Source organism: Callorhinchus milii, unplaced genomic scaffold, assembly GCF_018977255.1.
Source record: "Callorhinchus milii isolate IMCB2004 unplaced genomic scaffold, IMCB_Cmil_1.0 Scaffold6, whole genome shotgun sequence".
Lineage (NCBI taxonomy): Eukaryota > Metazoa > Chordata > Chondrichthyes > Chimaeriformes > Callorhinchidae > Callorhinchus > Callorhinchus milii.
The window spans coordinates 25,929,543-25,954,101 of record NW_024704747.1 but is presented as its reverse complement, the minus strand read 5'-3'; the positions used below and the strand labels follow the sequence as shown (position 1 = coordinate 25,954,101).

The 24,559-nt window shown below is 38.3% G+C and overlaps 1 protein-coding gene across 1 annotated transcript in view; it reads right to left on the bottom strand.

The window, feature by feature from the left end:
- The window catches only part of lnpa (limb and neural patterns a), a 40,555-nt gene extending 19,042 nt beyond the window's left edge, over positions 1-21,513 (bottom strand). Inside the window, exons 1-10 of the mRNA XM_042336428.1 lie at positions 21,408-21,513; positions 19,677-19,781; positions 11,818-11,859; positions 9,503-9,690; positions 9,087-9,145; positions 8,918-8,958; positions 3,518-3,601; positions 1,848-1,899; positions 1,376-1,597; positions 4-109 (exon numbers count right to left, since the gene is read on the bottom strand). Of these exons, the coding sequence (XP_042192362.1) occupies positions 4-109; positions 1,376-1,597; positions 1,848-1,899; positions 3,518-3,601; positions 8,918-8,958; positions 9,087-9,145; positions 9,503-9,690; positions 11,818-11,859; positions 19,677-19,703 (821 nt within the window). The 5' untranslated portion in view covers positions 19,704-19,781; positions 21,408-21,513. The remainder of the gene's footprint in view (positions 1-3; positions 110-1,375; positions 1,598-1,847; positions 1,900-3,517; positions 3,602-8,917; positions 8,959-9,086; positions 9,146-9,502; positions 9,691-11,817; positions 11,860-19,676; positions 19,782-21,407) is intronic.
- Positions 21,514-24,559: the final 3,046 nt, after the last annotated feature.

Here is a 24,559-nt window from a genome sequence, read left to right as displayed (position 1 = left end):
CACCTGTTCTGTGGTCCATCACCAACTAAATATTCAATTACTCTATCAACAGCCCCTCGATCCCGAGGGAGGATGGGCCTGGCTAGTGGAGGACCAGGAGGATGTAGACCTGCAATTATAAGAATTCATAGGTTAATACTGGGAAGGGGTTATTTGACACATACTATCACAAAACTATTCTTTATTTGAAACCATACTATGCTAATGTATTTGGCAATGTTCATTGTGGATATTGAACTAAAATAACAAATTGTGCACAAGTTAACCAAACTTGTAAGAATCTTTGATGTTCTACATTTGTGTACAGTTTTACATCTTCAGGTAGCGAATTAGATTTCTTTCATCTCTCTGACTTACCAATAGAGTCGGTTCACAAATATTATTCGAGTTACCTTTACTGAAATTAGTTGCAAGCTATTTTTATTCTAAATTCTATACCAAAATTGGCAATCCTAATCTTCAAGTCTTTGAAGAACGTTTAACTTCAATTGAGGTGTTTGGATGTAGAGAAGCATCAATATTTCTCCAAAGTATCATAGGAGTTGAGGTTGCACTGATGCAATGCTGTGGTACTAACATTGTTTCAGTGTAAAACACACACCAAAAAACAACTTACAGCTGTTTGGAACTGCTGCCAGATGCACTGCAGGGGAAAAATGTTTCAGAAGGATGCACAGAATTAATAACTTAAGGACTTGCAACCCTCGTGATGCAGGAGTCATTTTCTGCTGCTATTCAGGCCAACAGTAATTAATGTAATTAAACATCAAGAGCAATTACGGCAAGATGACTGGTCATTTTTGTAAATCTTGGCAAACTCTTAGCTACCTGCTGGTTATTAATTTACTACCATATGGAAGCCCTGTAGTTCAACGTTTAGTATTTAATTGATTTTCAGTCTGCCGAATGATGTGGAAAACCTAAAAGCAAAAAGGCAGTTCTGATAAATAAACATATTAACAGCTTATGCAACAAATGCCATTGTACAGGATCGTTGAAAATGTTTTACAAACTTTATAATTATCTAAATACAAGAAAATGTAAATGTAATTTTGTTGTTGTATTTTGTTCTCCCAGTGAGTCTGCTTCTACTTTGCTGGCATACATTTATTACCATTTAAACAGGAGTGCTGCAACGTTTTAATAAGCTTAGTCAAGGGTTTTAGAGATATGAGAGACCAGCTGCCAGTGACTAATGGTTAATTAAATATGGAGGTCTACAATATCAGATATCTGATTCTGAAAGCAGAGAAAATAAAACACTCTTTTTGTATAGAAAGAAAATGATCTATTTTATGTACAAAGAAAATTATCCATTTTATTGGTATCCGGGGAAGTACTGAAAGCCGTGATTAAAGTCAAATGCTCCATTTACCCATTCCAGGCATCAGAGTAGCTGGGGAAATGGGCCGTCTCGAGAGTACAGGTGTCTGTGAAACTGCCTGAAGAACTTTTTCTGGGGGTCCACCGGGTGCAGATGTGCTGGGTTGCAGAGCAGGTGTGCCAGCTTGTAGGTCACGTGGGTTTCCCTGGCTTGGATTTTGTGGAGTGGATGGAGTTTGACCTCTCTGACCCGAGGTCCGCTGACGCAGTTCTACTGATGGAGAGGAGAAAGTTATTACAGTCAACATGCTGTGAAAATACGATTTTCTTAATTCATGCAACTGCAGCCAGCAATACAACTCCATGTTCTGAAGAAACTGGTTCATAAGCTTCTCTACTAAACAATTTCCTCTCATGAAAATATTTTTGGAATAGAACTACTATGATAATTGTTAATAATTTCACCAACAATTGAAAACATTGAACACAACTCTCTGCCTGTGTATTTAAGTAAAACAGTTTACCTTGACCAGATCTTGGAGTACCTGGGATTCCAGATGCTGGCTGATCAAGTTCCTATTAACAAAAATATCAAAATGTAATTTATACATTAGAACAGAGGCTTGCTGTGATACTTAATTCAAGGTCCCTTGAAATCTTCCACATTGATAAACTGATCATGAATCTTCAAATCCTTCATATACTGCAATAGTAAACCCAGGTCAATAATTGTTCATGGATTGGAACAAAACAACAAGATTACATTTGTACAGCGCCTTGGGAGGACGTCCAAGGCGCTGGAAAGTGGTTTGGTACGCCATGACTGTTTGTGGGACACTGCTGTGTTGGCTGCTGCATTTTGCCCCACAAAATATACAGTCAATTCACTCTACAGTATATTCTGTGGAGGGCTTGGAGACGTTTCGAAGATGTGATAAGGTGCTGTATCAAACGCAAGGATTATTATCTTTATCTGTGTCAGTACAGTGTATTTAGTGTATCTAGTATATCCAGTAGTATATCTAATGTAATGAGCTTTAACCCTTTCCCAAAGGTATTCTTGCGGGGGTGATAACACAATACGTATAACAACTTGCCCTTGCATCTGGAAAACACGTAGCGTTTTGCAGAGATTGAGCAAGGTATGTGCAAAAAAAAAGCTTACACTATTCTGGAAGTACATTTGCAAAGGACACAAGCATCATTTTTTTTGCCATAGAAAGTATGATGATAAGATCCAACCAAAATGCATACATCAGTCATCAATACAAAACAATGAATGAAAAAGTGCAAGTTTTCTTTGTCCATGCATTGATTTGCATGATCAATTTTTGACAGGCACCCAATTTTTATGACACTGAAGATCAATAATTGTTATAACGCCAGCAGAACAGCTGTGCAACTTTTGTCACTGACATTTGACAGATATCAACATTGGACATGAATCTATTAATATGGTCAAAGAAGTGTAATTGATACGACAACCAGGAGTAATTATAATGAATGGCATCATTCAATTAGTCTGCTAACTGAATTCATCTGAAGTGTTTAACTATGTGGTTTTAAAAAATTCTACAAGTGGATCTTGTAATAGCTGGTCATCTCGATCATATGTCTCAAACATGGTATCAATACAGTATAAACAAACTACTGAAACAAATGCCTACAAAAATTCTCGACATCAAGTCGACACTGAAGTCGCATTCTAAGTATTGCACATACACAAACAAACCTCCACTGAAATCCTTCTTTCACAAAGTGACATCAGCAGCAGGATGCTGGCAATAACATGGGGAAATTCCAATTCATAATAGTACAGGGGAGGCTAGATTTAAAGAACATTTTTTGGAAAGCAGTGAGTAAGTGTAGAGGAAGCTATATATAGCTATGGCCTTACCCACACAACCGTGCTCAATATTTAAAGGAAAAAAAGTCACAAGTCAAATTAGGTCAGTAAATAAACGTTAATTCATAACCTTGGATGACATACAAAACATACTTTACATGTCATATGTTACTTGTATAATTTGAACTTCATGTACGATGCTATTATTTGGTTATATTGAACCTGTTTACATCAACATCCCAGGGATGTTGACATAATTTGAAACTTCATGTACGATGCTATTATTTGGTTATATTGAACCCGTTTACATCAACATCCAGGGATGTTGACAAAAATTTGAAGACTTACTTTAGTTTTTTTGGATTCAGGATCAAATCTCTCCAAAATAATTTTGGCATTCTTGTAAGTTTCCTTTTCCATTACTTCTTCAAGCTATTTGGGAAGAAAAAAAGATATTATAGCTGCATATTATCATGACGTTTCTCATGCATCATAACACTGAGCAGAGTCCTCTTTACCCCAAACCATGCTTACTGACACCATTCTGAAAATCATTCCTACTGAAAATCTGGTTAGATGCATCACAAATCATTATCGTCAATCACTCTTTAGTTACCACAATGACGTTTACTCACTAAAAACTTTACAATGAGATTTTGTTGATTAATTACAATCATTGACAAATTTTCACGAAATAATAATAATGGAACTAACTGGGTTTATGAAATACTACTTCTATTTTCCCCTCAAATTCATACGAGAAAGAGCAATTTTGATAAGTACCTAAATGGGTCACACCTTAGTTATTAAACTAAACATTTTATAATTTTGTTTGTCTTGTATACATAAATTGAGTTCATATTTTATGATGTGACTTCTCATAGACTTTGAGGAGGTGACATCCCAAAGTGGCAGTGGAAAGTTGTAAAGATTTGGTAAAGACTTGTAAAGACTTCCAAAATTACTTTGACAAGTACGAAAATTGACTCCCTCCTTTACAAAATAGTGTCAATGGGTTTCAAGGTAAGGATGAGACTTAATAGCTCACTACATTGAACGAAGAACAGGGTAGTCATTGGGAAAAATGAGAGTGGAATGCCTCAGGAGTCCAGGGTGAGATCTCTCCCACTCCTTATATACCTGAAGTGACTTGGATGTGAATTTCATTACCAATGAGGTCAGCTGGTTCCAATAGCTTAGACTAAAAGCTAAAACGCCAGCTGGCCGGACTAATGGGGGGAAATCCGGTCCGGGGAGCCAAAATTTTCCTACAAAGTGTAATTACAATGCCGGTACCAACATTTAGCAGTGTTTTTCCCCAAAATGCCAGTATCGGCACTGAAATTGTTTGAATCCCGAGAAAAAAAGACAGTGAATAAGCCATTCTGTGCTCATGGGATTCAAGCTGAGTCAAAATCGATACTGTATCTCTGGCCACTGTGAAAAAGAGACCAAGGACTGCTTACACTATGTCCAGCGTGAGCAAAAAGAGAAATGCACAGGATGCTTGGCTCAAATCGCAATCAAGTTCAGATTCCCAAACGTGACACTGGAGCTATACAGAGCTCTGATTAGGTTTCATTTTGAGTACTGGGCCTAGTTCTGGTTAGCGTGACAAAGAGATCATTGCAAGTCCTATAGATAGTGAAGAGGAGAGAAGCACTGCTGATCCCCAGTAGCTAGATAGATACGCAATGAGGAATGACTAGATGAGCTAGATCTGTTAAGCTTTCATTCATCCGACTCCTTTGTATTATAACATGTTAATGAGGCTACCTGCAATGCTACATACATACACACATACAGTCAATCAACACCCCCCCCATCTCTTCCGAAACATTTTCTAGGTTTATATACAGTTTTCCTTTTAGTTCGTACTTAAGTGACACAGTTGCTCTTTTTGTAATATTTTTAAAAATCGAGACAAATGTGTTTGAACGAACACGCAAATAACCTTTGTTAGGGCATTTTGTTCTGCTACAGTGAAACATTAAAATGCAAAACAGTCACAGTGGGGAAATTTGTAAAAATATTCAAGGGAACAAACTGTTCAAAATGCCTTGAAGCCTGTTAATTGCATTTAACAGCTTCATTGCGAGGAAACACCAAATATTGTTAATTGTTTAAATATAATGAGGAGAATAATTACATGCACCTACTTCAATAATGGAATTTACAAAAATCTATCAGCAATCATTATTGAAAGTTATTAGACATGACAGTAAATGACAGGCAATTCCTCAGATTTATTTCCTCATAGCAGTTAATGCTATTAATTTAAAGGAGGTCGTTAGCAGAGTGCTTTAAGAAATAAGTCGGTGTGCCAATTAACCGCTGTCAGCATGATTTTAGATTATTTATTAGCAGAAGCAATTAGCTTGGTGCAAAATGCCGCAAAAGCTCAATAAAGGCAAAAAAGAGCAATGAAATTTCCTTTAATGACATTAAGGGCCAATATCTCATTAACCTTTACTGTTAATCTCAAACCATCAGTGGGAGAGAGATTTGCAATCTTCTTGTAAACCAAGATAAAATGAACAAATTAAAAAATAAACCTGTTTACTTACATGAGTACAGGCGAAAGTCAACCATTTGAAAACTGAACAAATTCAGTCCGATCTGCTTCAATTTAATCTGATTGGAATTGGTTTCGGGGAGTATACAGCTCCCAATGAACTGACAAAAAATGTAAAATGATGTAGGCAGAGGAACAGAACATCTGCTAATGGGTTTGCACATACCAGAAAGAACTTGATTCAAGTTCAAAGGAGATACGGCAGCACCCTACGTCAAAAAGAGATGAAGCTCTTGAAATGACATCACTGATACACATCTAAATAAAACCTTTGCATGTTCCAGTTTAAATGCATACTTGTGAATGAAAACTAACACATGTGTATCACTAATATTGCAGTTGAGATTGCTTTCGAATCAAACTGAATTTGCTCAGTTTCAAATGGTTGACTTTTGCCTGTACTCAGTTAATTTATGAACTCAGGTTATTTTTAATTTATTCATTTTATTTCGTTTATACAAGAAGATTGCAAATCTCTCTCCACACTGATGGTTGAGAACAGTGATCTGTTGCTCTCAAACTATCAGTAACTACATTTATGGGTTTGAGATTAACAGTAAAATCTTGCACCCAATTCCTAATATTAATACCGTACGCTGATTTGGTTATGCAATGAAGCAAAGTGAAACCTGTAAATGATCTTTAAAAGGCACTGCTGAACAAAGTATTTGCCTGGAAATGAATGTAACCATCATAAATTCGATCCAATATTGTGAAGTTCGCTAATGCGTGGCTGTTCCAAGCACTTAAAACTCCATTGTGGAATCCCTCCAACTCGTTCGCTCCCTCCCCTCATTTGAGGTACCTCTCAAGATGTTAATATATTTAGCAGTGAAACAATATTTGGAATTCTTGCTTTTCTTTCTCCCTCATGTTCTCGCAGAACTGAATTTCTGCCACTGTACTCCTTCATCACTTATCAACATTAGTATCTTCTCCAGAGCATCAATCCTAGTCAAAGAACAACAGTTTAGTTCTTGACCAATTAACAACTGCCACAGTTGAGCAAATAAGATATTGTACCAAATAAGGCAAAATCTGAAGAGCTATCCTATCTGAAGGAAAAATATATTTTAAAAATGTAAAATTGAATTTGCCATAAAATACTTAACAACGACCCTACCTAATTTACTTTTAGATCTCATATTCATGGATAACTTAAGCACTCAGAAATTCTCTTTTGAAATGTTCCTGAACAATTTTGCTAAACCGTAATAAGAGCAAGTGAAGCCAGCAGTCGCCAAACTAGTTTTGTTATGTGGTCATGTCGAACTTCAAAGTACAAGCACAATTTAAGATTGTACATCAGAAAAGCATAATCAAGTAGTTGCAAAATATAGCCATTTGAACCATTCTATATCTACGATCCTCAGTGGGTTTCCTAGCCAGTTTTTTATGCAGAATTAGGGCCTGTTTTTTACTCAATTGACCATCGAAACACATTTCGTGAAGAGTTCAGTGGCAAAGGTTACAACTGTATCCCATAAGTTTAAATCCAGACTAAATCAGTCTGAAATCCAGTCTAAATGGATGAGAGGACAGAATGCTGACCCGCTACCAATTCAATGGATTTCCGGCACCAGTTTTAAAGTTCAATACATACTTTAAAGCTGAAATTCACGCATTGAAACAAAATTCTACCACTAAGTACCCTCAAACCTTATTAGAGCAACTAACTAGTACTATATTAATAATGTATGCTGCATCAGCTGTTGCAATAACATAAAAGTTTAATTGGGGCATCGTGGCCAGTCTCTAAAGTCATTAAGTATTTAATTCTGAAATGATCTCCCACGTCAGTTCACAAAACTAAAATGGTACATTTTTACAGGGTTTGACATAAATACTTGCCATTTACAGAAATGACTGGACACTAACCATTAAAATGGCAAACGTGATTCTTCAAATCTCAGCCGTTTAAAAAATGTCTCTGCACTTATACTAAATTTTCAGATTCATTGACATATCATTATATTCAAGTTACCAACGCTACCAACGTTTATGAATTATTTCGGGTCAGCAGTAAAACAATTGTTCTGATAGAAACTTCCCTTTAAGAAAGTCTCTAATTTTTCTACAGGAACTACTGGTGAACGTTTGTGATGGAATTTATGGGTTGTATCTATGAGTTACAAATCATTAAGTCTGAGACTTAGTTTGGCGTTTCATTACCACCTTGTTTAATATTTAAATTTTAGTTTGGTTATTCTGCATTTCCATTTATCTTACCTTATTTTCTATTAAATGTTTTACTGTAAAGATTTTTTTACGGAACACTTTTGTTTGAACTTAATGGGAATGAGTCATTTTATACTCCCACCCCTAAAGTGTATCACTGGCACAGAGGTATAGTTACTGTTCAAATCTGGCCAGTGATCTTTGAAGACAGCTGAGAACCAGAATATACCAGCTCAACCAGTAATAAATAGGCTCAGCCTCTACTGTAAAAGGCCTTGGAAAAAGCCAGGTCTTTGAAGGACAGGAGTAACAGCAGATTTCCATTATATGTGATTAACATACGAGCTCTTAAGTTATCCAGTGTTTTACATTAAAATTAGTTCCTTATTTATTATTAATAATAATTCTCGCATTTGGTATAGCAGCTTTATACGTTGGAAGGATATCTCAAAGAGCATCACAGGATTCACTGTGAAATGGAGTGACTGTATTTGTAGCCAAACACGACAATATAATTATGCATGGCAATGTCCCACAACAGCCATGAAACAAATCACCATTTTTTATATTTGGGGAATTGTTGACCCATGGCACTGGGAGAACTCTCTTCTCTGTTCAAATAGTGCCACTCGGGTGTACACCCTTCCAACATGAAAGGCGCTTTATAAACATAAATTTTGTTGCTTTTGTACTGATCTGCGGGAAAACTTAATGGCTGTTTGTGGCACGTTGATGTGGACAAACTGCCTGTCGTGTTTGCCTACAAATAAACAGTCACCACATTTTAAGTAAATCCTGTGAAGCATGCTGAGGTATCCTCACCACATTGAGGAAATACACGGATTATTTAATACATACTAAATAAGTTGTCAAATTTTAAAATGGAAGCTTATTTTGCCTGAAAGCTACTAAATCAATGATCAAAAAAATCTGAAGCAAGAAAATGGTTTTCAAAAAAATATTAATATTAATTCAAAAAGGTTTACAGAACTTACAATTTTCTTGCGTTGTACTTTTAAATCTTCGAGGGCATCACCTGTAATAAGTTTTGAAAGACTTTGGTTTAAACTTACCCAAAATTACATGGCAAATAATTTAGCAAAATTGTCCACAGGATTAGTATAACTTTAAATGTTTCATACAACAGTGTGCAAAATTACTTACTGTTCCTTTCAGTCCTTTTGCGAAACAGCCAAATCAAAGCTTTTCTTATTAACCAAACCCTGAAAAACAAAGGCAGAAATATAAATATTATTGCAGTATTTTAAGGTTGAAGTCATATGCATTTATTTTTCATTATTCTACCCGTTACTAACAGAATTACATTGCTCCCCATCAACAAAAAGTGAATTAAAAATTAAGAACCTGAAATTATACTAAGACCGTGGCTGATTTTGAATCATTAATTATTCTAAATAGACTTCAGTATTACAGAAGTATGGTGTGAACTTCTATAACTTGTACCAATGGAAAACAATAACACTGGTTGTCGAGCTTTGCTGTTCAACAATCATGACCGTTACGTAAGCGCTCTGAGAAGCGTGAAGGGCGCTATATAAATGCATGTTGTTGTTACTTACAGGACAGGAAATAAAAACCCTGGAAGTGCAAGGGTTAGTCGTGAAGTCCATTCCTCTGGAAACCACCAGAAGTACACAAATATAAATGTAACGATATAAAGAACTGATGAATACAGGACCAATCTCCCAACCCAAATCTTCTGCAGTCTCTGATTCTTTTCCCTGAATTCTTCCAATGCGTTTACTTCCTGCAAAGAAAAAATAATTTATTGCATCAACATTTGTTTTCTTCTGATCCTTGAAACATCAATCTTAAGACTGCTGAAACACTGGGTATGGATAGATAAAGCAACACCTCAGAACACACCCCAGTTGAGCATGGGCTCATTTATAACATTGATTCAAAAGGTCTACTGTGGTCCTGCACTATACCAGAAAAGTGGTAAAAGATGACTAGCCAGCTTCAACCACTACAAAAATAGCCATCTTCCCAGAAGTGGGATCAGTGGCATTTCTTTTCATGGTCTCGCAATAACATGTCTGTCTTATTTTATGGATTTAAGATACTAAGTCATAAAATGTTTGCCCTGTTGACATTCAGAGATACTGAATTGTTTCAATACATTCAACTTATTTTTTTACTAAAAAGTTACTGTGGATGTATAAAACAACAATGTTGCGCATTAAAACTGTTGCCCGGCACCTTGCAAAATAAATTCCTGAAGGTGATTTCAATCCTCATTGCAAATGAAACTAGGAAAGGAGGAATATAAGGACTTAATCAAATCTGTACTCCCGAAATACAATAACTTTTAAGAAACGGTGGAACATGACAAAAATTAAAAAATATGACTCCAGGTTGCAGACTACCAAAACTCTCAGTGATTTTTGTTTCCTTGATCTTCAAAATTTGAAGAACAATAAATAACACTCGCTATTTGTAAAAGATGAAAGTTGACTCAAAGGTTGTAAAAATTTCATCAATTTAATGAGTAAAATGCTTCCTTGTCACTCTTAAAACAGAATAATAATGCCTGGATGGAGTGTATTTTGTTTAAGGAATTCCCACTAGATAAATGAAAAAAAATAGCATATTTTATAGAGTGAAGAAGCTTCGCTTAAACACAATGAATACTTTGAACCTTGCCACTCCTGCAATGAGCCAACTAATGTTTTCAGTAGTAGCTGAAGCTTAAGTTTAGGGGAAAGGGTGTTATGGAGCAGCCTATGAAAGTTCAATACCAGATGGGTATTGTTGAAAATTTGCCAATTCTTTTTTTTCATTCTTCTTTGTTCTTATTCAGTTTTATTCTCTATCCTCTCTTCCCTTTCCCCCTCTACACCCCTGCCACCGCTCCACCCCAAAAGCAGCAGATGCTTTCCAGCTGGTTCTTAGATCCACAGGGAAGATGCAAGGAGAGAGAAAAAAATCTGCTGCAACAGTCAAGTTCTACAGTCTCGGCAATTCATAAACAGAACTCTAAAACTTGAGCACGTAAATACTTTGTTTAAGCACATGCTTCAGTGAAACACCACTTAGTAATGGAGAACAAACCCACAAGAAGTGTATAAATTTTCAATTGTTTGTTTTCTTCAACTATTTATTTATATGAATGATTACATCCATTTGTTAATTACTATTTGCTTGTTTCCAGGCTTGCACCATTTACTGTGAGAAGACAAGACAGGAGGACCCACTTCCATCCAAAACCAATTCTCCATATACCAGCTAATCACATACAGAGATAACTAAAGACAATGTGTATGGCAGTTTTACGCTTTCCCCCCTTTGGAAACGGCTTATCCCAAGTTATTACTCAACGGATCTGAACATAAACATTCACGACCCTATTATACGTCCAGTATTGGTAGGCTTTCTCCACTTTGTAATACATCAGTGACTATTAAGGAACTAGATTGTTTTAATCTTATTCATCATTTCATATCCCATAATATCAGTGACTTAAAAAAAATCTAAATCAAGGTATCGGCCAGTCTCAGAATAAATTATGGTGGAAATTTGTTTGAAAAGTTTCTAAAGGAGTGATAGTCAACACTGGAGCAAAACAGCATTTGTTACATTTACCCACTATATGCAAAAAGAACCAAAGGTTTTTAGGATGGGTAATGAATGGCGAGAGGGAAGCTGTGAGTTTGACAGATTTAACAAGGGAGCAAAATGAGTGGCTGAGGAAGTAGGGTTGGTGGACAATCATAGAGCATAAAAAATAATAAATTGTCTTCTAAATAAATAACTAGCTTGGGATATAAAACATTGTAATCAAAAGGTCTAGTATGGCTTAAACATATAACTGGACCAAAATACTTCACAATATCCTACATCATAGATAAAGTGAAATAAGAGAAAACTGTACCTTGTCAATTTTTTCCAGAATGTCTATCGTGGAAGGTTTAGCCTGTAGAAGAAAAACAAATGTTACAAAGGAAATCTTCCAATGTATTCACTCTTGTGAGCATTAATCTAAAGCACACATGGTCTTTTGTGTTTACGCTTTTTATTCAATGGCCAATGCATCAAATTCAATTGCTCTGATTTGTAGATCTCTGGTTCAAACGAGTGACTATCCATACATTGTTTGCACCATCAATGTCATGCAATAACAGATTAAGCAAATGCACGAAAAGTTTTGATATTAATCAGTCATCAATCTGATAGCACATAATGCCAAACTTTCTACCTAAAACTCAAATTAGTTATGCAAGTGACAGCAAGGTTCGATCACTTCATTATTTTAGAGGGAAAAAATACGGTCATTATGGAATATTTCATATTGATAAAACTCTCCTCAATCAAACAAGTGATTGAAATAAATTTCCTCATGAAAGGCACCACGTCACCCTTGAAGCTCTAGCCTTAGAATAGTTGAAAAAAACATTCAACATTGCAGCATGATAGCTCATTAAGGGCCCCATGAACCCTCTAACCTTTACTATCTTACCACCAGCCCATTTGTATCTTCTATGCGGTGTGTATAACCTTTCCCAGCCTATTTTTACCACAAGCAAACATGGGATAGTGGAAGATATTAACACTATTGCAGCGAGCACATGGCACCCTCCCATACCTTTACAAAATACTGTATGTTTTGAAGGTCCTACATCAATACTCCATGCCCACACACCAGTAGGGTATAAAACACTTCAGTATCAATAAACTAATCACATCAAATTATAATAAAGAAAATATAAACTAAGTTTGCAAAAGGAAATATGCAAACCAAATACTTAGAGGAACAAATTTGACACAGGAAACTCAATTGTGCAAATAAAGCATAAACATCCATTCCCACCAAATATTTTCCAGATAATGAAAATAAATTTGTTAGCCTTTCCTGCACTTATTCACAGCCTAGACAGCATTCCTCTCATTTTACATTCCCTGCTGAGGAGGTCATGTAAATTAGGCAGCTCAGATTTATTAGAGCGGTACATGCAGAAGGTTGCAGGTTATCATAGGTTTAATCTGCAAGGATGCAGTTTCTTTACTAGAAAACTATTATAGCACTTTATTATGGAAGAAAACCATCTTGCTCTAACTGGATAGCCATGACTCAATAGTTCAACACAAGGTTCCGCTAATATCTACTTAATTTGCATTTCATGTAGTGCTTTTCATGCTGGGTCAATGTCTTAAAGCGCTTCATAGGATTTACTGTAAAGTGTAATGACAGTATTTGTAGTTAAACATGGCAGCCAATTTGTGCACAGCAATGTCTCACAATCCACTCGGAATTAAATGCTTATTTTTGTTATCGCAGGATTGTTGTCCAATAGTACCATGGGATCTTCAACATCCACCAGAACAGGTAGGCGGGATCTCAGTTTAATATCTCAACCAAAGGATGTCAGCTCTGACAATACAGCGCTCCGCCTGCACTGCATTGGGGTGTCACCCTCAATGAAGTTCCAAGTCCCAACCTGGGGCTTAAACCCATAACTTTGTGACTCAGAGGCGAGGGCGCTTCCAATTGAGCCAGGCAGACAGAGGAGTTAATTTCTACCTCAGTAGTTCAATTAAGGGCTCCTCTAGAAGCAGCACTGAACTGGCAGAAAATATAAAAATTGGATACAATAATAATGATAATAATCCTTGCATTTGATATAGCGCCTGATCACATCGTTGAGGTTTCTCAAAGACTTCAAAAAATATATTGTAAAGTAGGATTGTGTATTTTTCCAAACTGCAAATTCTAAACATGCATTGTTTGTTCAAAATAAATGGGTGAAATCTACAGCAGCAGACATTTCTTTTCAATCTGTTAATATAAAAGATCCAGAAGAGTATATAAGGCAACAAATTAAATTCTTAAAACGGAGGATTTGATCATCTCAAACAGAAACAAAAGATTTTCTAATGAAAGCTGAAAGTCCTACTTCAAGAATGCATCACTACTGCCACAGGTAACGACAAAATAAGTTATACACGCGTTTAAATTGATATTGGCTGTCAATGGGTATAAAACCCAGTGGGCAGTACTTTAACTATTTATGTCACCAACACATTAAATGAGAACATTTAAATTAAGCAGCTATACCACAGATGGGTGCCATGTAATCTGGCATTCATCCAGTGAAGGATGAAGATCAAGGAGTACACAAGCTGTCTAGTTGCAGCCGTTTCCCTTAAGTGGGATACAAGTACTTGTTTATTTTTTAATACATCATAGGTCAAGCAAGAGAAAACAAGAGAGAGTAAATTGTGTCCTATCCATTGGTCATTCAGTTAAGCAACTGAACTGTCCTTTACATAGGGTACCATCACTTGTGGAGGAGCAAAACCAAGGTTTCTGATAAAAGTGTCCTCAAACTTGGGATCAATGTTCTGCCCCAACTTTCACAGATTTGGTGTGAAGTATATTTTTTATATTTATGCAGAAAATATTTCAATGACCTGATCAATATCTGTGATTAAAAAAAACACGTTTCCGCAGAGCGAGCTCTTCAAACCAACCAGTTTGATTTAAAAAGTTGCCACTAAAAAAAATACTTTCCCAAAAAGAAACGAGAGGAGTTATTGCAATGTAAAGGTGAACTGTTCATTTGGAAACAGATTTTTGCTGCCTCATTTTACACTAACAAACGAGAGTACCAAACTAAAGTATCTCAGGTGGCTGGATATCAAGGATCAAAAGTATCAAAATTATCAAGTGTGGCTTGACTGCTACAAATGGGATTCAAATTCCCACAGGGATATTCTGTACAATTTCACATTGGAAAAGAAAGGAGCAGAAAGAGAGGAGAGAAGACTTCAGATCTTATGTTCTAAATACATTTGATTTGGGGGATGAATGAAACGTTCCTGGAGGAGTTTCATTTTTGGCTTAAATACAGCAACCCTCAGCAATAAACACAGCAATCAAATCATTATCTTGGATTGCTGCATTTAGAGAAAGAACACAATACACTATAGTTTACAGTTGCTTAGTGCATCTTGACATTACCCTACAATGGTACGAGAGTAGTTTGCAATATAATAATGTAGTTTGGTGAGCATGGTGGGTGTTTGCCTGTGCAGTTGCCTACCACCCATCAACAATCTCTCAATCCAGACTTCATTTGGTGATTCCCTTGACAAGACTCATCAATCCTACCCAGTCATCTTCTGTATCTTAGCTGAGTCAATGTTCATTAAGAAATACTGAGTGATGATCAGACACATTGTCATGGTGTAACTCTTCAATTGCGTTGCATCTTTCGCAGCTGATCCATAAACACCAAATAGACATTCAATCCTAGGATTCTGTGCTGACTACTGATTATGTGACAATTGTTGTCACAGATGCAGTATAGGCTCTTCGGCCCAAAATTCAATCATAATCAGTCACTCTGGAGCCTCTAAAAGACAAAATGATGTTTTCCTGCAATAAGACCAATCTAAAAGAACCACAGCACCGCCTTGATAACAATTGATCTGTGTTTAAATGATGCTCCAATGTTTAAAAAAATGTTTGGATCCGTCAAAAGGAACACTTGAAGCTCAATGGAAACTACCATCGGCAAAATGTGTTTTTCAAAGTAGAAATGGATCACAAAACACACACAACATACACATAGAAATTCAATTACTCACTCTTGAGGTCACTGGCTCATAGGATGAACATTTTTTAAACTTCCCCTAACCCAGGGACATTTAAACCATCCCTACTGCCACCATAGGCCTGACATTCAACATTAAGTGTTGAATCGAACACTGATTTCTTGCTCCACACTCTGACAACATGGCATATTTTGAACACAAAAATTAATCATTACCCCAAATATCAGATAGCCAGTTTATAATGACTATTATAATGAGTGGGATCAAACAACTCATGAGTGCCACAAATAGACAAACAAACTATGTTAAGACTTGCTTACAGCGACAGACGTTTAAATAAAAATTATTAAAATGCACTATTTTTGGAGCTTTAGTCGAGGTAGCTCTGGAGACTGAGCACAGTTGGAAATTAGTCTCTGTTCTTGCACCTGAAGTATGCAAATGAGGCAAACAAGTTTATTCAACCATCTCTACTGATATGAACGGTATTAAGCTATTGTATCTTCAGGGACCAATAAAACATTCCAGCAAAAATCTAAACTTACGGAAAAGGACTTGGTTTAACTGTTGGTAAATATATTTACTGTTATTCTACTTAATCCATGAACAGGTTTACCTCGTGGGGAGGTAAACATTCAAGGGGCTTTATAAGATTTCAATTACTTTTCCCTGATCAGATGATAGGTCAATACCTCAGGGACTACTCCCATTTGATTTTCTAGGCTTTAGTTCCAACTGTCCTTATCTTTCCTGATAAGACTTTGAAGGCCTAATATTACTTAAGTGTTTTTAACCCAAAAAGCAGCCTGGCTCAAGTTTGTAGCACTTTCATCTATTGGTCAGACGCTTGTGCGGCAAAGCCCACATTGGGTTTTGCGCTAGGGGTGGAGGGTGGGGTTGCTGCATTGTCAGTGGTGCCATCTTTTAAATTAGATATTAAACTGCGGTCTTGTCTGCCTGTTCAGGTTGATGTTAAGAGATCTCATGACATTGTTTGAAAAGTGAAAGCAGTTTCTGTCGGTGTCCCGGTCAACAATCCTTTGATAAAAGTGGTGATTCACTTCATGGATGTTTGAGGGACACTTCTGTGCGCAAATCCGCTGCTATGTTTGCCTATAAATAGTCACTGCAATTTGTAGAAACTGTTCTTGAACTTATAGATGGTATATCAAATGTGAAGATTATTATTTTATTTCACTATGTCATTCATCTAAGCACCAACACACCTTCCTGATCAGTTTCTTCAAAGGTTACATTTTAATATGAATCTAACTGCCCGATTGCTCAGTTGATAAAATCATTGCTCGACATGAAACCGGGTTGTACAGACAAAGGAGCTCCACATTCAGTCCTGTGAAGCATATGCTGATTTTAGCCAAGCTAGGAGCAGGAGCATGCATCAGCCTAGAAACGAAAGAGAAGAGAACGAAAAACCAAGATCATCTGGAGTTCCTCTTCTTGATCACTATCCTGTAACTCCTGCAGTAAAATACACGTGGGTAGATCTCAGGGAACCAGAAGAAAGGGAGGCCATCCAGAAAGAACAGACATCAAGGAACTAAAGACGATAGTAACTGGAGACATAAGCGCTTGTGTTCAGGCAACAAAAGCTCTGCAGCAATTGCAGACATCAGTGAGTTGGAAACGAGCCATATTTTGCAAAGTTGTTTTGCAAAGGAGAATGCTTAATTGATTTCTATTGTAATAATCATTGTAGTTTGTTTATCTTCAACCATAATGTTTGCTATTTGCTCGACCATGCTAACTTCCTGCTCGCCGGACGTTCCAACTCTTCCCTCTTCAAGCTGCAGATCATTCAGAACTCAACAGCTTGTGTGCCCCTCCCCCCGCACCAAACTCTATAAACTGATCACCCCCATCATTGCCTGGCTTCACTGGCTCTCCATCCCTCAGAGGATTGAGTTTAAAATTCTTGTACTCAACTTTAAAGCCCACCATGATCTTGCTCCTCCCTACTTCCATTAACACCATACCAACCAGTCTGGTCCCTCCGCTCAGCGGGCACTGGCCTGCTTCACGTACCCACGCTTGGCCCATTCCGCCATTTGTGGTCGGGCCTTCAGCTTTTCTGCCCCAACCCTCTGGAACTTCATCTCAGAATCCTTACGTCTCGCCCCTCCCTTGCTTCCTTGAAGTACCGTCTCAAAGACTTTCCTCTTTGATTATGCTTTCTGCCACCCTCCTCCAAAGTTTGAAATGGGAATTATCCTAAATTAATATGGTGTTAGCAGCCAGCAGATCAATGTGCATTAACTTTAAATCCTAGTGTAATAATGGCCTGATTTAAGTGAACTCGTGAAGAACAGGGATGCCCAATATTCACTTGTGGTTCTCTTGCCTCAATCATTGATCTTACCGAAATCCAGACGAATACCACTGGCAGTTGGAATGTGTACAATTTGGATAAAATGGGGTTATGATCAAGTTCTGCACCATGATATGTCATTTGGGAACTGCTGCTTGTTCAGTTGAATTTGATCAATTCATTGTGCTCTTGCCTCCCTTTCTTCGCTTACTACAACTCATTCCTCAAACCATATCTTTGCTCTATACTTAACCATGGCTAAGGGTGGAAAGAGAAGAAAAATTAAAATGTTCCTAGCCTTCCAAGTCTCCCTACACTTCATGACATCAATCAACAGCAGGCAAGCCCCCTGTTCCCAAAGTCACTCTATAATTGGAACTATACTGTGTGTGCTCTGGGTAACAATTCATCCAATCTCTCTTCCCTGTAGGAAGTACCTTTAGCCATCTCAGTTGTGTTCTCAGACAGCATGGTTGAGTTTGGGAATCCACCCTACTAATGATGAATCATCGGATCTTTTTATATTAATGGGGCGGAAGAAGAGAAATATGCACAGAAACTAAATGTACATAATTTTCTTCAAAATTGTTTCATTTGAAAACCTGTTCCCTTTCTCACAATTCTTCACTATTCAGCGACCAAATATCAAACCAGTGTAATTCAAGTCAGGTGTTGGTTTCAAAAATATAATTCTCTTTTCATGTTACATGTATAGTAGTTAAGCAGTTAAAATATTTGCAGGTAGTATTTTGAAAATATGCTAGTATAAATAAACCACAAGCTTTTTTGATACGCAAAATAAAAACTATAGAGGCTAACTTTAGTCAGTAGCAACATTTAACTGGGTAATATTTTTCACAACAGCCAGACATCAAAAGTAAACTGCCTAAATTTACAAATATATTTTTAATACGATTTGTGCAAGATAGTGGGAAAGAGTCTACAGAAAGTGATAAGGAAAAAGGTAGCAGAAATAAGACCACAAAAGCATCTATCAATTTAGCAGAGGCCATTTGGCTCAATTCTGCTCAGATTAATTAGGAAGCTGCCAATCAGGGTTGTGACCATCAAGGTTTCCAAAGATACATGGAACATACAACTTCAACAAATCACATATACTGTGCAATGATGCCACACTATCACATTATTGTGCTCGCTGGGAGTAGCCATTTGAATTGATGATAGAAGACTCATCATTTACTTTGATACACCAGTGACTGAACCAGTTTGTAACTGCTTCAGCCACTGGGGTGGATCAAAGTAAATGCCTCTTATTCTATTTTGGATTGACCAGCAATGGTAGAAATGTATTAATGGCTAACTTTTAGTTTAAGCACAGTATAAGTTTGTTGACGCACACTTTCTTAGTTGGCTTAAAAGTTAAATTTCAGGATTTGTAAGTGAAGCTTAGCGGAAAATGATGACGGAGGTGCTAGTATTGACCAGATATACTAAAAATACCAGTTCTAATACCACATGGAATTGCTACACCTACTTGCTTACCTGGAAATTCAGCCTCGGAATTCCTTCTTTTTTTGAAAACATTTGATAAAAGTGCACAGTCACAATTTCTTTTTACAAAATGGTCAATTACAAACTTCATCATTTTTAGGCAACAAGAACAACAACAAATTACAGTTGTACCGTGCCTTTCATGTCAGGAGGACATGAAATGCACAATACAAATGTAATTTGTTGTTGTTAAGTTACTTTATATCACCAAGATTGTACCTGTACACCCACCCAGCACAGTCCTTTGCCCCATCTCCCCTTCACCTCAATTGCCTTGCAGTTATCCATACAATAAATCATAATTCTGATTTTCATTAGAAGTGTAAATGATCACTCACCCTCCAGCACGAAAATACAACTCCCATCTTGCAATGGCTCAAGTAAACTGATTTGAAGTAGAACACCAAATCAAGTTATTTATAGGGTGTAGAAATATTCTTGACCTGCAGAATTACACAAATTTACATCCATGAAAGTGCAATTCTCCATCTGCAGTATATAGTGGTATGAACCACATACTTAAAAGAAAAACATTAACCAAACCTAGTTTTTGCTAACAAATGACTGAAAAAACAAATTCTGGTGAACATCACTTCATTTCCCCCTGATTTCATACTTGAACAAAGTGATTTAATACTACAACATTTTTTTAAAATGTAAAGACATATTCTGTATTACCTAGACTCATCTGAAATTGGGAACATAGGAAGAGTAGCAGGCTCATAATGCCTGTTTCACCATTAAGACAGGCAAATCTTTAAGTCCATATCCCTTAATATCCTTATGAAATTTAATTTGCAGGGTTACCAAATCAGCACTCAGTTGGATGATCCAACAATAACAACAATTACAGTTGTATTGCTTCCTTCATGTTGGTAGGACGTCCCATAGTGCAAGACAGTCAAGGGTTTGCACCCAAGCTGGGGGTTGGGATCAAGAAGGGTGGAGGGAACAGAGGGTAGGAGTGTGACCGATCGAAGAGGAGGGTCTTGAGACAGGCCAAGGCTCGAACGGAGGAATGTGTGGGGCAGTCAAGTCGGGATAGGAGATCTGAGAAACTTCAGATTATTCAACTAACACAATGTCTAATAATAATAATAATCCTGGCATTTGATGTAGCGCTTTTCACGTCTTCGAGACGTCTCAAAGCGCTTCACAGAATATACTGCAAAGTGAATTGACCGCATATTTGTGGGCGAAACGGGGCGGCCGATTGCGCGCAGCGGCGTCCCACAAACAGTCGGTGGATTGAGTGACCAAATTATTATTGATCTTCTTTTCTCGAGGGATTGTTATCAGGCGCGCGGAGTAAGGAAACTCGCCCGGGGTTTCGCCCGGCCGGGAATCGAACCCGGGTCCCTCGCTCGCCAGGCGGGCGGGCGCTCCGACCCCCGGGCTGCCGGACGCCACTTTACCTCCAGTCGATCGGGAGGGCCGAACAACGGGCGCGGTGGGCAGTACACACGACTGCGAAGGGGCAGCGGGGTTCCCTGATGCCCGGGCGGGCGGCCAAGGGGGAAAATCTGACCCGTGCTACTCTGGTCAACAAAAAAAGCCAATCGACTTTGGTGGTTTAGTATTTAAAAATAACTGGAGAGAGGGGGAGTGAGAGAGAGAGTGAGAGAGAGAGTGAGAGAGTGAGAGAGAGAGAGAGAGTGAGTGAGAGAGAGAGAGAGAGAGAGAGATAGAGAGAGAAACCCTTCAATACACTTCAAGCCCCGAGTCCCTGTCACGCAGAGGAACGGTCCGGTCCGGCCGGTCCGGGCCTGGGCTGTCCGGGCAGCGAAAGAGGCCTCGAGGTTTAACCGCCGCGGACTAACGAAGGTGGCAGCAGCGCGGACAAAGCTGACGTGCAAAACCGTCCCCCGTCCCCCCCGTCCCGTCCGGGGACCGCACAGAGAGACCGGAGACCTTAGGCCTCAGCCGCAGCCTCGAGCCCCGAGTCGCGAGCGGTTCTGAGCGCGGCCCCTGTGCTCCGGGCGGGGAGGGAGGGAGGGAGGGGGGATCTCGGGAGCTACAACACAAGCCGCACCTGGAAGCGTTTCCCCTCACCCCCGTCCCCCGCTCACCTGCTGCTCTCCGGCCCGCGCCTGGACACCAACCGACCGAACCGAACCGACCCGAACGACCGACCGACCGAGCGCGCCGATTCCTGCCGCGCAGGCGCACAGCCCACCCCGGGGGGGGGGGGAGGAGGCGGGGTCGAGTGCCCGTGACCTCTCACCCACGTGACGCGGGCGGTTCACGCGCCGCCGCCGCTCTGGACCCTCTGTGTGTGTGTGTGTGTGTGGTGTCGCGAAAGAGACACAAAGCGCAGGGAGTCCGGTGCTGCGTTGCAGAGGCGGGAGCTTCACTGTGAACCGATGCAACGGAATTAGCACAGATCGGCCGCAGACTTAACGTCATGTTAAAGCCACTCTTGTGTACAATAGAGTGCATATCTTACATCTACACCTGTACGTTCGCTTCAATTGCACAGTCGGATTATTTGATAACAACCACAATAATTATTGTGGCTCGTCCTTGCTCTTGGTTTTTTTTTCTCTGTGTGTGTGTGTGTGTGTGTGTGTGCGCGTCCCCAACAGTTCGGTGCAATGTTCCTTTCGTTGCCCCGCGCCTGTTTGGTTGCTTTTTTTTTCTCTCTCTCTCTCCTCTCTTTTTTTTCCCCCCCGTTTCACCGCCACCTGAGCAGAATCCGACGACGAATAAAGTCATTGTCGGCGTTTTTAATGCAATTCGAAGCTCGATGTCAGTTGCGTTCATGCATATGTTTGCCACAGTCTTCAGCATTCAGAGGAACTCGATAACAGTTCTGACACACCGCATTTTAGCTGAGAGTCATACTGTCACCAAACGTCCTCACAGCACGATTTGAGTGACTGAATTAGACCCATTTTGTGCATTTATAAATTGGAATTCGGCAGAGATGGTGTAAAGGTTTATTTTATTCTCGCGTGTTATTGTTGCAACTTGAGGAAACATTGAAACACATGATCTGGATGTTAGTTTAATTAGGGCAGACATTTCAGATGTTTTTGACAGATGCGGTGGTAGCTTAATCCCTCATCTGAATATTTTTAGAGGAGGAAGAAAAATGGGAGGTATTCAAATATTTGAAGTAAAAATTTAGCAAGCATTTTCCTATCATTTCATTGGAATTCGAATTTTACTTTCAATAACCTTTGCAATAGCCATGGAGCCCTTCTCGTGGATTATGTTTTCCTAACTAGGATTGTTTCAATGAATGTTCATTCGCACAAATAGTTTTAAGTTCTTTAGAGCTGTTTACAAAGTGCAGAATATACCGTTGGTTAGTATGTGCACTGGTTGGAATTGAAGGCTAAAATACGAAAACAATTCTATGGAGCCTTTTAAAACGATCACCAGCAGGAAAGTACATGGCCAACACGGAAATAATAGGATTTGGGAGTACAAATCAATATTTAGTATTGGTTACAATATATATATATATTAGAAACTTGGGTACATTGATGTGCATAAAACATTATCACTATAGAACAAATTCAATTTAAATATTTATTGCAGATTATTAAAAATAATTGAACAATCCGCCCTGAACATAACAAACTGTCAAATTAATTATACAAGAAAATAACCTTTAAACTTTTTTCTTGACCTAACGTAAATATGATGATATTGTAAGAGAGAGAATCCACGTGTGGTTGCCTGTGCCAGATGAAAATTATCCTGTGGAAAATCATTGTAGCTCCAAATGAGGCAATTTTGCGTCCAATAAAAACGAAAACTGAGCGGGTTCAACTATTTGTTCTGTTCCACCACCAGTTTAAATCAATGTAGTTGATTCTAGCAATTCCTCCTTAACATTTAGGAAATCAATGTTTTGTTTGCTATCTGAAATAAAATATCTGAAATATAATACCTGAAATAAAATATTTCAGAAATCTAAAGAGCGTTTTCTGCCAGATTTTGTTTCATTCAATTGACTAGGGAGGAGAAACATTCAGAAAACCCTTTAAAAATACAATTAAAGCTTGATTTCTATTGCACACTGCAAACGTAAGCATACCGAAAAATGCTGCAATAGTTTGACTCAAAAGACAGGCGACATTTGTTTTGGTTAAAAGCTTGTCTAAAACATCCACTAACACACGAAACTTTCAAGAGAAAGCCGTGACACTGCAATAGATATCACAAAATAAGAAAGGCAATACCTATCACATATCCCGCCCCACCCAGAATTTTTAAAAAAATGTTCTTATACATTATGCAGCAAATCCAATCAATATACGTGTGCCTATAGTATTTTGCAAATGTATTTTTCAGATGAATCAATTGCAATGAAATCATACACTGCACGCTCAAAATTGTATGCCCCCTGTTTGCCCATCGTGGAACCAAAAGCCAAGATTAGAAGAGGCTTTTGTGCAGAAGTCCTAAATAATTTCTGCGGTTTATCCACCCGTATAGCTATATAAATACCAATTATGATTGCCATTTTCTAAAAACGTTGAAACCCCGCTAAGGAAGATTGAAGAAATGTATCTTGCTCACTCACTCAGTTTCTGCTTCACACACACTTTATTTTGTTATAAAGAGAGATATTTGCTATTTGGTCCATAGCTGGGTTTGGTAACCCGCCTGACATTCATTCAGTGACATGCTGAGTGCTCACCGGTGGCATCTGGTTTGCACAAAAAGCAACCGACCCCTTGACAGGTTTCATAGCAGTTATAGACTCCAATTGAAAGTGACGTCTATTTCCCCGTGTGACTCAATACCAAAGTAATTTCCTATTGTGGATAAATAATCGGACTTTCTAAATTACACACTTTTGGAACAGATATCAGTTAATGCCATTTAATTTGGTAAACAAAAAATCGTTTAGTATTTTATGTTAATAGTTTTCTCGTCAAAGGGTTGACTATGTAGCACACTTAATAACACCCCCCCCCCCCCCCCACACACACAGACACACACCTCCCCCCACGCACACTCACACACCTTGTAGAATAAAGTCACTGTTGTATACTGATAGATTTTAAGGAAGTAAATGATGTTTTGTGGGTGTGCTTGTAATATCACTGGAATTATTGATGGTCACAATGAAGGTGAAATCGTTTAAACACGCCAGCATTAGGTTGTCTGTCGTAAATATGCAAAGGTATATATTACAGTGATGAAATATCAGTTAATACAATTAAACGTAAATGGCAAATTACTGAATTTGATCATAGAATTC